At 37.8% G+C, this 15,697-nt stretch overlaps 1 protein-coding gene across 1 annotated transcript; it reads left to right on the top strand.

Annotated features, from left to right (window-relative positions):
• The first annotated feature begins 1,313 nt into the window (after positions 1–1,313).
• LOC117294930 (homeobox protein MSH-B-like) lies at positions 1,314–14,765 on the top strand. The gene is made up of 3 exons (XM_033777485.1): positions 1,314–2,142; positions 7,652–7,821; positions 13,944–14,765. The coding sequence occupies exons 1-3, from the start codon at positions 1,560–1,562 to the stop codon at positions 14,175–14,177; spliced, it is 987 nt and encodes a 328-aa protein (XP_033633376.1). The 5' UTR covers positions 1,314–1,559; the 3' UTR covers positions 14,178–14,765.
• Positions 14,766–15,697: the final 932 nt, after the last annotated feature.

The following is a 15,697-nucleotide window of genomic DNA, read 5'->3' as shown; positions in this document are numbered from 1 at the left end:
TTACGTGTTGCTGTTTGCATTGCATTGATACATGTTGAAGTTATAATAAGATAACTTGCTTCGAGTGATTCATTCATTCATTCATCAATTCATTTACTCTTTCAATAAGGTTTATTAACAAATATTACAAAAATACACGACAGAAGTTAAAAAGACTTAAATTGGCGTGTTTACATTCATTAATGTTAAAAAATACAAAAAAGCACAACACCCTGACTTAAAAAGGAGAAGAAAGGTTGTAGGCATAAATGCACAATAAATGAAGAAAAAAAAGGAAACAAATTACCCAACTTTATTCGCAGAGAGTTGTGAACATATTGTGCCAAAAAGAATGATAAATTAAGAAGGTTGCCGCCTTTGTCGAAATTCAACGGGAAAATAACTCCGTTTTCGGTCAAATTTCCATCACATTAGAAGTGAATAGTCGAAACCAATATTGTTAGCAAACATTTTTCATACCAATATCTTTGTTTATTAAATGCACTGCTTAGATTCAAATAACTTGAAAGTAATCCGTTTGTCCTAACGCTGTGTTTGAAATCCCTTGATGAAATTAAACCATTTACTTTGGAACGTCCAAATAATATTGGCCCAAAATGTTCAAATTTAAACGCAGGCTGCCTTTGATAAACAATCTTGTTTCGCGGAAATGAATCAGCTACGTCTCTCAATTCATTCTGCAAAATCTTTTTATTTTTTACATGATCTAAAAGCTTTGTCTAGTTGAATAATCTGCCTTAGAATAATCATTTCATAGAAGTAAAACATAAAATGCTACCTTTATCACCCAACCACAACTTTCATCAAACTTGGATAATTGATTATTCGAGGAAAACATACCAGTAAACATTGTAGTTCTAATGAGTACATGGTGCCTTAAGGTTAGCAGGCACTATTTAACCACACATCAACAGTATACTACCACTCTTTTGTTTAGTGTTTGGAGGCTCTTACGAGCTTTGTGATAACATTACCGTGCTTAATATCCCACATTTGTTTGTTACATGAAACAAGCGTTGTCCTTGTTTAAACTCGACGCTTTCATGGTGTTACGGGCATCGGATTTCCAGTCATGTATCGAGTTAATCACGCCAACGGGTATGCACTGCTGTAAACCCGCTGCACGGAGGGGAAGAAAATTAGAGTCCGCCAACTGCACCACTGCGCATGGGCGTAGAGGCCAGCCAATTCTAGCACACTGTACACCAATAATGTGAAGAGAGTGGTTGGTTGGTTGTTGAACCATGACTATGATATGGGATACGTACAACCCGTAATCAGGCAGGCAGGCGCGCTGTCTCATTACACCTTAGGACTTTACTTAAATACCTTGGATCTCAAGACAACTTTCAACTTCATATCCGATCTTGGGAAATCACCAAGACTCAAGAGTTCCGAGCTTATGTCAGATTCTATCGCACTGGATCGTCAAGTAGAAGCTTCGCCGTCAAGTGTTTTTAAATTTTCATATTACTAGAGCCCCGTCTTTCTTCCGAGTCGGGGACATTCCACCGTACCGGTGTCATCTCAGTCTACCGTACAGACGCAGTTTTGTTCCCATGAGGAGGCAGAGCATGGCTCTGCTCAGTTCGGGCTACCCGGCGGCCGCTTTTCAGAGTGGACTCCCATGTAGCGGGTTGCTCTCGATCGGCGTGCCGTCCGCTACGGGGCAGATGCCTTACCCTAACCTCTCCATGATGAGGGTTCCCCCCCACATTGCCGTCGGCTTCTCCATGGCTAACCTCTCGGCAGCTTACTTCCAAAACTCCCAGAGACCGGACTCTGACTTCCCTACCCTGGTCAACCATCAGTCTCCCCTGCATCACAGCACGACCCATCCGGCGCTCAGGGCCGTCCCTTCAGTTAAACGCAAGGGCGTTACAAACTTCTCAATTGCCGGTATTTTGGGCAGGGACGAGGACACACATAGTACCGAGAGTTGCGCCCACGACAGCCCGTCCAAACCCACCTCCTTTGAGCCAGAAGCTTTGCCCGTACGCGTAGTAGATGGACATGACTCTAAAGTTCATGTGAAAACTGAAAGCCTAAGTTCGCCTAAAGTCGAAGATGATGAAAGTGACAATCCTCTTGCCAGGTTTTCTTGGTTGCAATGTACGAGATATAAACCTCCACGTCTACCGAGTAAGTTCAACATTTTCATATTTTGGCATAAAATTTGTATTTTCTCTAGAGAACAGAACAAATTTGTATTGAAACATTCATCGCAAGTTTATCAACAAGTTGAATTTGCTTTTACAAATGGGCAGTCATCCACATTGTGAAACATAACTTATTGAATTAAATTGTATAATAAAACCGTCTGTTTACCCTTTTTAACAAGAAACTTTCAGCTGTAAATTTTGAACTTCTTGAAATTAAAGATTGTTTTCGTTCCAAAATGTCTTCCTCCAATAACTTTGTAATGTTTGCAAGTCAATTGTTTTCGAACATTTCTTTGAGGGTCAGTTTCTACTTTAGAAACCACTATGATCTGCAAATTGTCGGAAGAACTGTCCAAACTAACTGTCACTGTGGTTTAGTGAGTCGAATTAGTCAATAACATAACGGTGTTCCTCTTCACAAACTCACGAATAACTATAGTATGTATAAAATCTTTCAAACATTGTATTTGGTACTTTTCATCTTACTTTATAAGTGGTTAGCATTCATTTGTTTTTACCATGAAACATACATTTGTTTACTTAAATGACATTTATGATATAGGCCTATTTGTATTCGCATTTCAATCTCTCCTGTGATAGTTGTTGGTTCATCTGGTGTTTGATTTGTCAGTATAATACATGATGAGTAATCGGACATATGAACTTCAGATAAAGTTATTCTTTCTCAATATTGACATGACATACAATCACACTTACAAGTACAATATCATGTGGTTATATCCTCCTGTATAAGAGTGGATCACGACATTTTGCGAAATAACACGGTCGACCATTTATGGGAGTCAAAAACTTGACTCCCATAAATGACCGGCCGTGTTAGTCGACGAGGTTTAAGGAAAACCACACAACTTCGAGGCATATTTGTGTAGTTCATTGTATTCTACTTTTACAACATCTTTCTACCTATATGCATTTTATAACAAACGGTTAGAAACGCTTTTTATAGACCAACTCGTCCGATCCAAGGCAACGTGTTCCTTTAAACTTGTTTCACAAACTTACTAGAAACTTTAGCCTGTCAGTGGGCAATCTTTTGCCTTTGCCAATGTTGTTTTCTGGTCGTATTATCTGTTATTGAAAATCTACTGTTGCACTTACAGGTGTAATGTGCAGTTTTCGCTTTCCTGGTATAACTTGTCTTATTCGGGTCTATGTTTTACCTCAACAATAGTTTTTATATTTACGATTCAAGACAAGAGGAAATAATGTCATATAAAATGTCGTTGGTTTTTAGCCCGTGAATCTATTTATTTTATTTGTTTACTAAGGTTTAACAATTTTGGTCGACATCTGCAGGCTTAGTCCAAAATCCAGGTGATTCACGAGAGCTGACTGTTCTTCAATATAATAGGGGTTTGTTTTATAGACGAACATGTAGCGGTTATCTTCGCAAAACTACCTCCGTACAAACATTTGGTCAGAGTCTTTTATAATTTCGGACTGAAAAGAATAACATCAGTATTGCGAACTTTAAAAAGATAAAAGAAACTTAAATAGTTCCGTACCGTATAGAGTTCGTGTGCTCACCAAAATGGGTAATTAAGTTCAAACTTAAAGGATAAGAGCCAACAAGTTCTTCATGCCGATGAAGCACGCTCGGTTCTTTACAATCTTATAAAGCATTAGACAAAATTTTAAAGAAACCGTCCTTTTGATTGTACTGCTTTAAAGACACTGGACACTATTGGTAATTGTCAAAGACAAGTCTTCTCACTTTGTGTATCTCAACATATGCATAAAATAACAAACCTGTGAAAACTTGAGCTCGATTGGTCGCCGGAGTTGCAAGATAACTATGAAAGAAAAAACACCCTTGTCACACGACGTTGTGTGCTTTCAGATGCCTCAAATTCTAAACTTGAAGTCTCGAAATCAAATTCGTGGAAAATTACTTCTTTCTCGAAAACTACGTCACTTCAGAGGGAGCCGTTTCTCACAATGTTTTATACTATCAACCTCTCCCCATTACTCGTTACGAAGTAAGGTTTTATGCTGATAATTATTTTGAGTAATTACCAATAGTGTCCACTGCCTTTAAAAACCCAGTCCATTTCATTCATGCACTGCACAGATTCCGTAGCGCCTTTCGTTCTTACTTATTATTTCAAAACCAAGGAGAAAATTTGTTGGGATGTCTGTCATAATAAAGAATAGTAAAGTTGTGTATTTTTTTTTAAAAGTTGTTATATGTTTTTTATGATGCATTATAAACTTTTTACAAACAGTGTTAAAGGGAAGGTACACGTTTCGTAATTACTCAAAACAGATATTAACTTAAAATCTGACCTGGTAACGAGCATTGGAGAGGTGTTAAAAACATAAAACATTGTGGGAAACGACTCCCTCCTAAGTATTGTAGTTTTTGAGAAAGAGGTAACTTCTCACTGAAATAATAAAATACTTCTCGCTAGAAGTCTTTTATTCCTATCCGAAAGCACACAAATTCGTCCGAAAAGGGTGTTTTTTTCTTTCATCATTTTTCTCGCAACTTCGATGACCGATTGAGCCCAAATGTCCACTGGCTTGGTATTTTATTGGGGTGCTTATGATGGGATAAACCAAGTGAGAACACTGACCTTTGACAATTACCAAACGTGTACAGTGCCTTTAATGCAACTTTTTTTAAATGACAGTATTCCTTATAAAACCCAAATAACTTGGTAGACTGTTTGGACTTTTTAAAATAATGTCAGCAACAGACGAATATAAATAACGTACACTTTAAATTTAGAGGTCTAAATAAATAAAAAAAATCTCTTGAAGACGACCAGAGCATCGGATCGAAACGTCGACTCGTACACAAAACCGTTCATTTTCGAAATCGCCACAACTCGTCGAAATTTGTAAATTGTTTCTGCAGTCCATACAAGAATAGTTTCAAATGCAAATGTTTTATTAACTCAAAAGAACAAGACTTAGCCTAAGCAACAAGGACAGTTTAGTGGACACTATTTAATTACTCAAAATAATTATTAGCATAAAACCTTATTTGGTAACGAGTAATGGGGAGAGGTTGGTAGTTTAACACATTTTGAGAAATGGCTCCCTCTGAAGTGACGTAGTTTTCGAAAAAGATGTAAATTTTTACGAATTTGATTTCGAGACCTCAGATTTAGAATTTGAGATCTCGAAACCAAGCATCTGAAAGCACACAAGGGTGTTTTTCTTTCATTATTATCTCGCAACTTCAACGACCGATTGAGCTCAAATTTTCACAGGTTTGTTATTGTATGCATATGTTGAGATACACGAAGTGAGAAGGCTGGTCTTTGACAGTTACCAATAGTGTCCAGTGTCTTAGACTAAGAATAGAGAGAACACAATAGTCCAGAGGGAAGATGGTCGCTTCATCACGTTCAGTTTCTCCTAGACACGAAACAAAAAGAGACAACAGTTTTTTTTTTTTAAATGATGATGGCTGTCTGACCTTTTGTATGATTAGATCTTCTCTTCATACCCGCCCTGTCAACCCAATCAGCAGTCTACCCTATCTTGTCCCTATTCAATACAATAGCTCCCTATCCAGCCAGGATTGAGAAAGCTTGGGTGCTGTATCGATTGACTTCGGCAAGTCTGATAAAAAGTGACCAGAAGTTGTGGCACCAGAGAAAAGTCAATAAATCTAACAGCAACTTTTTACATTATCACATGACTAATGAAATAATCAGTCAATTTTGGAATGTGGAAAATGGATGGGTAAAAATAGGGCGCCTGCCTAAACTCGGATATTTTAAATGATAATAATGGAGCCGCGCGGACAATGAAGTTGTGAATAACAAATCAAACATACAAAACTTTTCCAACTAATAGACGTCCCTTGATAGAGTGAACAATACAAAAACTATTGGGATTTTTTTTCGAACGGTTTTACGGCATCTCACTCACCAAAGTTTCCCCTGTTTTTATATAAAGCGCATTTCACTGTTGTTTTGCGTAACACAAATTAAAAGCGGTTTTTCTTGGGACAATGTTAATGATTTTGATTTCAAATTCTTTTGTATACTGTTGTTCATATGCAATGCTTTCCAGATCTGGTTAGTTTGGGAACGTTCTGTGATTTGTATGTTTTTTATGCAATTCTGGGTCTTTGCCCTGCTACTTTTGGGGGTCTTGTGTCATTTGTGCATTTTGAATGTTTTCTGCTTTTTAATCGTATTGCCATGTAACTATCTTTTTATTGTATTAACTGACAAATTGTAAATTTGAGACCGCAATTCAGGTTTTTTTTTTACTGCCAGTAAATTGGTTAAGTATTGTTAAATAAATAATTGATAAACCTGTATTTGCTATGAACCGTACCGTACCATGGAGTGCTACCCAGCATCATACGTTAACACTTGTCTAGCTCTTACAACTTTAATAATATCAACAAACTTAATGGATCAGACATATTAACGATTTTTTTTATACAAATATTTTCTTGTAAAAAAAACTGTTATTTATCTACTTACCGAGTAAATTGAAAGGTGCAATATTTAATTGGATCATTGCATGAATGGGTTCTAGGCGAAACGACCCGTGTTCAATTACCAATTTCAGACTGATAATTAAGCTTTAAGAAGAGTAGACAAATACTATCATAGAATAACATCATGTCATAAACTAGTTAACTTTTTAAAATAGTTTTGAGTATACGACGAAAACGGAACAGCTAGAGGGGTTGTTCCGGTCAGCGGCGCATGACGCCCCCGTCTGAAAGGGAAAAAGTACGGCCCAGTTCTTGTGCTTGTTGTAGTCCAAGCCCTATGGCGGTGTGTGACCATCAGAGAGCCATTTTCACAACTTATACTTTATCACTCTGGAAAAATATATGAAAGTTTTCTTTTCAAATGGTTTGTAAATGAGGAGAAAGGCTTAGAGTTGTGGAGTTCGGCAAGGGGAAAAATGTATCACAATAACAAGTTAAAAACCTCTTTTTTTGTTGACTGGGTTATCTCGATAGCTTACTAATCACAACAGAGAGCTATGCACCCGGGAATACGAGGGGTGGGAGGGGGGGGGGGGGGTGACAGAAACCAAAAAGGCTTAGTGGTTTTAGAGTAATATTGTCTGTGCGAAAAGAAAGGAGCAGCTTAACGATCTGAAACGGTTATGAAGATCTGTCTACACTTGGTTGGAGTGATGAACTGGTTTTAGTTTCCATGGCCTGTTTCCATTTAAATAAATAAAAAAACATGTCCTTCAAGTGGGTTTCTTTCATATGGATCGAATGAGAAAGTTTCAACTTCCACGGGCAAGCCTGAATAGAATAAGCCCATTACGCTTCCGCTCCAATGACCCACTTTTTTTTAAAGCAGATTCGAAAAAAGTATCATCAAATATGAAGCGAATGTTTCATAGTGTATTTTTAAGTAAATCGGTCTCCAAAAATAAAATGGTGTATTAGTTTTATGAACATAATTCTTGATAGAGATTATTTTTATATTCACTTTCTATAACTCCTGAACGCATTTTGTTTAACCCCGTAGGAGCCAAGAGGAAAGACGGAGCTAAGAAGCGAAAGCTTGGCCGTAACCCACGGGTGCCATTCTCCCCGTCCCAGGTCGCTACACTGGAGCAGAAGTTTCGATGTACGCATTATCTGAGTAGCATTGATGTCGCTGAACTCTCTGCCGCTCTCAACCTCTCAGAGAACAGGGTGAGTTTCATGTCACGATGGTCAAGCTTGTGTAGTTTATAACTAGCTTCAGTTCCAGAGTGGTCAAACAACTTTTGAACACACTTAAAGATGTACCGTAATCAACTGCAAACTAGCTTGAAAATTAGATATGTACATAAATATATAGAAAGGAATTTCTTTAAGGCTATGTGGAGTAAAACAAATGTAGGCATATTATATAAAATTACAATTTAAGTCAACATTTAAGCAACGAAAACATATGATAGCTCTAGGCTTTGTGTTGTCTAATTGTTGCACTTGATTGTTTATTTGTTCGTATGTTTTTTTGTTTTTTTGTTTTTTTTTGTCTGTTTGTTTGTTGGGGGTTTGGGTTGTTTTTGGTTTTTACTTCTGCCATGGCTCAACGTATAGTCACTGTTTCGTTCATCTTTTAGCGCCGTCTGTACTTTGGCACACTTATGATTTACCTAAAACCCAAAGGTAATTTTAGTTTATTGATAATTAGGGTTTGATACCTTTTGTAGATTCGGCCATGACATGAATCTCCACTCACTGTGAATGAAGATGTATGTAACATATTTAACCTGTAGAAGTTTTTTCTTGTTTGGTCGTCACGTTTCTGAAAAAAAGGGTGAAAATCACAGAACAATGTTTTTTTTTCTGAAGAGTAAATCGAATGATCTTTGCCGATGTGTTACATTTCCAAAAATTTTTAATTTATTTTTTGTTCAACCACTCCTTTAAGATAATTCCCCTCCTTGTGAACAGAGCAATTATGTCTGGCTAGTCCAGATAAACATGCCTTCTCATATTAAATCCGCATCTTGATCCCGATAAATCCTCCGCCAACAAATTACAAAATAACTGTCATTAGTCGTTAGTTTTAATGGCTCACAGAACACCGCAGTAATGCCTTATATGGATCGTATTGGCAATTATTTTTGTTGCCATAATTGCTCGCCATACAGAATGAAGCTGGTTTATTACACTCTGGCCAGATTCCATTTAAGAACCAAATCTACCAACAAGTAGACACACACATGGTGTTAGCGCAAACAAAATATATATTGATACCTCACCATGCAATGCCTCATTCAAATCCCATATACATATATTTGGTTATATCCTAAACTAGCGGGTGAACCAGTTGGTCTCAAACAGGCTAGAGGGTTGTGAACCTACTGCTCATTACTTTGTTTTGGTGCTGAGCAAATTCTTTTGAGTTCTTACAACAGTATCGGTCACCGGTTATGATTACGGTAAACAAACCCACTATACGTTATGTACATTCAGTTGTAAAGGACTGCGATATGGGCGTATAGACATTTTGTTTTGTTTTTACAATTGATTTTCAAACGATGGTTTGATCATGGAGCTATAACAAGGGCCGAGACTTGATCGATAGTCCCGATAGGAGCCCTCCAAGGTCGGGTTGGGACTAGAGGGGGAAAGGAGGTTGACATCATAAAGCTGAGATTGTGAGGTGGTGTGGGGGGGGGGGCAACCTACTTTTCTCCACGATGATGATCAAATGAAGGGTCTGTGCTTCATATAAGATGATGAGCTGTCATCTTATGATTCATTGAGGAGGGGGTGGGTGATATCTCGGCCCAATCAACATTCCCTTCTGATCTTGGTCAGACAACCTTACATGACAAGGAGTTCTGTTTTTATCTTGGTCATCGTCTCATCATGGAGGCAAGGGTTTCATCATGAGCTCACCCGTCTCAATAAGACACGAGATCTGTCTGTCTGGGACATAACCCGAGACACAATGTTTAAGAGGTTTTTAAAGGAAATGCATGACATATTGCACACTTTCTAATGCATCTTTATTTTCAACCCTTCCTAACTCAAACCCCTCCTCTAAAGGCAGTGGATATTTTTGGTAATTACTCAAAATAATTGTATGTTACAAAAATTACTTTGAAATAAGCAATTGAGAGCTGTTAATAGTAAAAAAAAAAAAAAAAACATTTTGAGAAACGGCTCCCTCTGAAGTAAGCTAGTTTTTGAGAAATAGGTAACTTCTCACTGAAATATTAAAATAATTCAGGCCTGAAGCCTTTTATTTGGCATCTGAAAGCACGAAAATTTTGCAAAAGGGTGTTTTTTTTTCATTATTCTCTTTCAATTATGATAACCAATTGAGTCCAAATTTTCACAGATTTTTTATTTTATGCATATTTTGTGATACAACAAGTGACACCGAAGGTATCTAGTGCCGTTAAAACCACTGCTCAAAAAAAGTTGAAAGGCTCAACAACAAAAGTGAAAGATTTTCCCCAAATGTGACACAATTTTGACTGATGTAGCAAAATAATGATATGCAAAGGTGTTAACAGCATTAGTCCTTCATCCATGGTTGAAATGACACTCCGCTTTGCACAGCGTGATAATTGGGTTACAGCCCCCGGCCGTTGTTTAGTTCATTTCCTCATTATTCAAAACAACATCGGTTATTTTCTTTTTCAATTATATCATAATGACTACATGTAACCACAGGGGCTTTACTATGGAACCCAATGCTATAGGGTATGTATGCTGTAACCCAGCGAGAGGCAATGAGTGAAACCTCCCCACTCTTTAACCCGTTTTTAATGTAGGGTTGTTAATGTGACAAGTGTGCATTAGAGACAGGTTATTGTAGGGGCGGTGTTTATGGTGGACGCTAATAAGCAACAATGCCGGCACAATGTAAATTCACATGCAGGAGTTGGCAATGGAAATGTGAAATGCAGCGCTGCACCTTGTGCACCTTTATTCACTCAATGTGCATAATATTCGAATCATTAGACCGTTTCACAAAAGGTGTTTGTGTTTATACTGAGTCAAAGGACTGTATAGTGGGGCGGGGCTGACATTTTGAGCAATTGTTTCTTGTACAAAAATGTCGCGAGAAAGATATGTGGCCATTTTGGAGCTACATGTAGGCCCTATTTGAACAAATATCGATAGAATATCAAGCAATTTTCTATATTTCTATATTATTTTTCAAAATGTCTGTCATTGCTTGCTATTCTACCCATATTGTTTTTCAAATAATAACATCTGCGAAGGTCCTATTGGCTAAATCTTTCTTGTTACATTTTCTGACTGGTTGCCAGATTCATGTTTGTACCATTATGAACACTCTCAGAGTAGGCTACCTTCCCTACTAATGTCACAGAAACTTCTCGTCTTATTTTAAAGTTATAGTAGTACACATGTTCAAGGTATGCGGATATGCTTATAACGTTTCCAAAGATTACAATCAAACCACAATTTTCCCGTATTTTCGATAAGTTACTAAATTAAATGGCTTGTATATGATTGCTATTGAAAATCCCTAAACATGTAAATACTAAACAACCATTTCACCATGATCATAAATAACGCGTTGTATAAATTTGCTGAGCGATCACATGTCATGTATTTAACCACAATTATTACAGTGCACGCTGTCGAATTACATTTATCAATCAAGAATAAGGACAAAATTGTTGTTACCATGTTTTTTATTGTAAACAAACTGTCAACAACAATACAGCTTACGCATTACTTGGTGCACAATACAAAGAAAGAAAAAAAAACTAGACTCGGAGCTAATCGGGCCAGAGCCACACACTTGCCCGGGGGGACCCCTAACAAAAAGTTAACTCGTTATTTCACTTCATTGAACCGTCATTAGACGCAGACCCGCCGGCTGGGGGTTGGACCGGTGACACGGTGAAGCAGTAGCAGACAAACAAAGACCGAACCCCGAGGGGGGACAGAGCGGTCCTCTCACCGCGACGTCGCCGGGACCAAATGCCGTTTTGCCCCGCCGTCACGTCCCAACTCATCACCGGTGAACACCGAAAACTTGTCAAACAAAAAACAATATGGTCAAATACTCTCTAGTCTTTATTTTCGTTTTCCAGTTACCTCATGTATCTTCAAAATAAACGACTATCAAAAAGCTAATATTTATTTTGGGAAAAATTTCAAAATGCATTTCAATCGATTGGCGCGTACCTCATGGGTTGACCCATGCATAATTAATACAATGATCCGGTAAATATGAGTAGAGCTGGATGGGTAAGAATAATTAGTAATGACATGAAATTAATGAGTTTTTTTAATGAGTCTGTAGTGATTGAATATTGGCTACTTTGGACTTATGAGAACAAAGTCGTGTGTCTTGTTATTATTATTATCTCGTAACTCAACAGTGGAATAAGTTTACATGGCATCGCAATAAGGCATTTCATTCATTTGTATGTTTCTTTTTAAAAACATGTTAGGTTTGACTACGTTGGCAATTTGAGGCACATTGCTGGCATGGATGAATTTGTTTCAAAATAAACCGTTGTGACTTTCGATACGTTGTCGAAGACAAACATCGCAAATCAAAATAGCAAAACCGTCCGAAATTACCTGAAAGTTGGCAAGTTACCTTTCAAACAGAAAGTATACCGAATATCATGCCCGCGTGAATTTATAATGTGTTGTTTCGATTATCAACGAAAAAAATGTAACAGTATAAAGGACTACTTAAACAAAATGTGTTAAGTCAGAAGAAAGGGGAACACTCTCCCCAAAACACAAGCCATAGGTCAATTGTTTGTACTTTCTACGAATCGCGATGATTTACCCGAAAAAAAGTGCACGAGCGATCAGCTTACGGGCACCCTCTCAGTTCAGTGGACATGTCATAAACAAGTTAGCGGTGCGGTGGGAATCACGTCGCCGGTCAATGGGGGCAAAATCACCCACTCCAAACCCAGCCTCGGCTACGGTAAGATGTGGGATACATCCACATCATAAGACACGATGCGTATGGTACTAGGATAGCTGAGACGCCTTGCAGTAGACCTCTTAGATTAAATACCGCCGACATATTATAGCAGTTGTTTGTTTCATGTTTATTTGTAATATGGCGCTGTCACCGCAGAGAGCTGTAATGGATAACCAACGAGTCTGTGTGCCCGTCTAATCATAAGATACGCTTTCAAACTTGAAGTTTGGTTTACAGGACTATACCCTATACCTCTCAATTATACAATATTCCCTATCGTAAATAACAAAGCTATTGCACTGTTGGACTGGGACATTGGTTAAGTGTTTATTTCTTAGGGTGAGGGTTTGGAGGTTAAAGATAGGTTAGTTGCAGAGTTGGGGGGGGGGTCAATGAGAAACATTGCAGTTGGATTTATTACTACACGCAAGCTACAAATGTTCATATACTTTTTTACTTGTGTAAAGTGTTCACTAGTATTTTTGTTTTAATCTAAGCCATATGGTATGGTTAAGATTGCTGAAGAAAGACGGATACAAACTTGAAATTGTGTTCAATATTACAAAATATTACTGGTTTCGCGGTTTTATTGTTACAGGTTTATAGTTGGAAGTAAGGGTTTTGTATAGTGTTAGGGTTGGGGTAAGACTTTGGGAAAGGTGTAGGTTAGGGAAAATGATATGTTTGGGGTTTGGTTGAATGATGATGGCTCTGTGTTAGTCATGGTTCGTCTATAACGGTGAACAATCAGTTAAGAAATAGGTAGTTTACAAATAATTACAGCAATAATGTCAGGAAAGGAGACTCGAAAGCAGTTTGCTCTATCTTTTGTCTAAATCGAAAAAAGATTTTGAGCGTTTTTTTTTATGGGGTGTTCTAAAAATAAATGACATCAATACACCTCCATTAGTTTTTTGTTTTTTGCTTTAAACATTCTGCTACGGTGCATGAACAAACCCAAGGTCTCCAACAACTTAACTTGTTTGTTTCCGTTAACAAAGGACATCGAATTAACGAGCAAATAAGCTGATATAGCTATAAAAGCTTGCATATAAGTTTCCCTCAGCCTTGACAGACCTAGGGCAAAATCTAAATTCACTAAAATGTCACGTTTTTGTATACTGTAACCAATATTCATCACAATTTTCGTTGAACCTCAAACAAGGGCGAAATTATGAAACTCATTTCTTCATCTTTTGTGATAATAGGACCTACTCTGGTGGGTGGGAAATGACTAGGGGAAAAAACAGTACGACGATTTATTGTTTTGTCTTGATTTATTTATGTAAGTTTGTTGTCTGGCTGCACTCCCCCCTGTTCCATTTATATTAAAATTGTAACACAATCCTTTCTTCTTCCTCTTTTTCTTTCGCATCTCCAGGTCAAAATCTGGTTTCAGAATCGGCGAGCCCGTGAGCGTCGTGACAAGGAAGCGGCCACGAAAGACATCCCTACCTCACCACCGGGTGCGACTCTCTTGAAGCCCTGTGGCTCCCCGGCACCAGCCACCGGGCCGTCCACGCTGATCGGCGTGGGACATCCCGGGCTTTCTCCCTCGCCAGTGGATGGCTGTGTCTCGGCCTTCACCCCTCTTACGTACCCATTCACCCGTTAGTTCATATGATTCGGCTGCCAAGTCACGTTTGTTGCGATTCAGTGGTTACTGATGTTCGTTTCTAATTTTGGAATCAATTCATCAAACTATTAGTTCTTAATAGTCGTGTTTGGTTGGTGGACCAGTAATTAGGTAATCCAAATAGGCTCATAAAATCGAAGTCAAATTTAAAGATGTTTTAAATTCATTCATACAAATGATTACTTGACCTTTCCAACCCATGACTTCACTAAAAAGTTGACTCAAATCTTGTGGTTACAAACCCTTCAAGTGTCAAATGGCCTTCATTTTAGTGGAACTAATTTGTTACAATCTGTAATGTAAAAAGGTTACTTAATTTCTATGAGTTTGAGAATGACGAGGGCCAAATTTCATCGAGCACGGTTAAGCAGAAAATATTTCTCAACAGTTTTCAGCTCAGCAGAAATGAGCAGGATACCAGTCACAAGTTGTATATGTGACAGGGTTGCTCGGCTGGAAACCTTATTGTATGGTAAAGCATAATTGTTTATGCTTAGCTAGTTTTTGTGCTTAAAGGCAGTGGACACTATTGGATATTACTCAAAGTAATTATTCATAAAACCCTACTTGGTGACGAGTAATGGGGAGCTGTTGATAGTATACAACATTGTGAGAAACGGCTCCCTCTGAAGTAACGTAGTTTTCGACAAAGAAGTAATTTTCAACTAATTTGATTTCGAGACCTCAGATTTAGAATTTGAGGTCCTAATATCAAGCATCTGAAAGCACACAACTTCGTGTGACAATGTTGTGTTTTTTCTTTCATTCATATCTCGCAACTTCGACGACCAATTGAGCTCAAATTTTCACAGGTTTGTTATTTTATGCATATGTTGAGATACACCAAGTGAGACGACTGGTCTTTGACAATTACCAATGTCCACTGTCTTTAAGCAGCTCAATGAAAGTAGGCCCAGATTCAACTTAACGTTCATTCAGTAAATAGAGCCTACAATCAAAACTGATACTTTAAATATCTCCTCATTTGAACATTGGTACGTTATAGCGTATCATTTTTCTTAAATCAAACGAAGGTTTTAGTTTTGTATTTAAAAACATGATTACTAACAATGGTATCTTTCCAGAAGAACCCACATAGTGTTATATTGATCCCGAATCCTGCAAGAGTTGTGTTCTATAGTCAGGCCTGTATCTGTATGAAGTTTGCGTCTTTTTACCATTACCCAATAGTCGTGGTCGTAATTTAAACTAACATGAGTGTTTTGCCCTTAAAGACACTGGACACTATTGGTATTGTCAAAGACCAGTCTTATCACTTGCTGTATCTCAACAAACAAAATAACAAACCTGTGAAAATTTGAGCTCAATCGGTCGTGGAAGTTGCAAAAAAATTATGAAAGAAAAAAAACACCCTTGTTGTAAGAATTTGTGTGCTTTCAGATAGGAATAAAAGACTTCTAGCTAGAAGTCTTTTATTATTTTAGTGAGAAATATCTCTTTCTCAAAAACTACGTTACTTCAAAAATTTGAGCTCAATC

The sequence above is a fragment of the Asterias rubens genome, chromosome 1 (genome assembly GCF_902459465.1).
Source record: "Asterias rubens chromosome 1, eAstRub1.3, whole genome shotgun sequence".
Taxonomy (NCBI): Eukaryota; Metazoa; Echinodermata; class Asteroidea; order Forcipulatida; family Asteriidae; genus Asterias; species Asterias rubens.
The sequence above is the reverse complement of the archived record's forward strand: the minus strand, read 5'-3'. Positions and strand labels throughout refer to the sequence as shown.

Excerpts from the sequence above, each read along its gene's own strand:
- LOC117294930 (XM_033777485.1), top strand. The coding sequence starts at position 1,560 with ATGAGGAGGCAGAGCATGGCTCTGCTCAGTTCGGGCTACCCGGCGGCC. Across the intron at positions 2,143-7,651 it reads TAAACCTCCACGTCTACCGA|GAGCCAAGAGGAAAGACGGA; the intron begins GTAAGTTCAACA and ends TTAACCCCGTAG. Across the intron at positions 7,822-13,943 it reads TCAACCTCTCAGAGAACAGG|GTCAAAATCTGGTTTCAGAA; the intron begins GTGAGTTTCATG and ends TCGCATCTCCAG.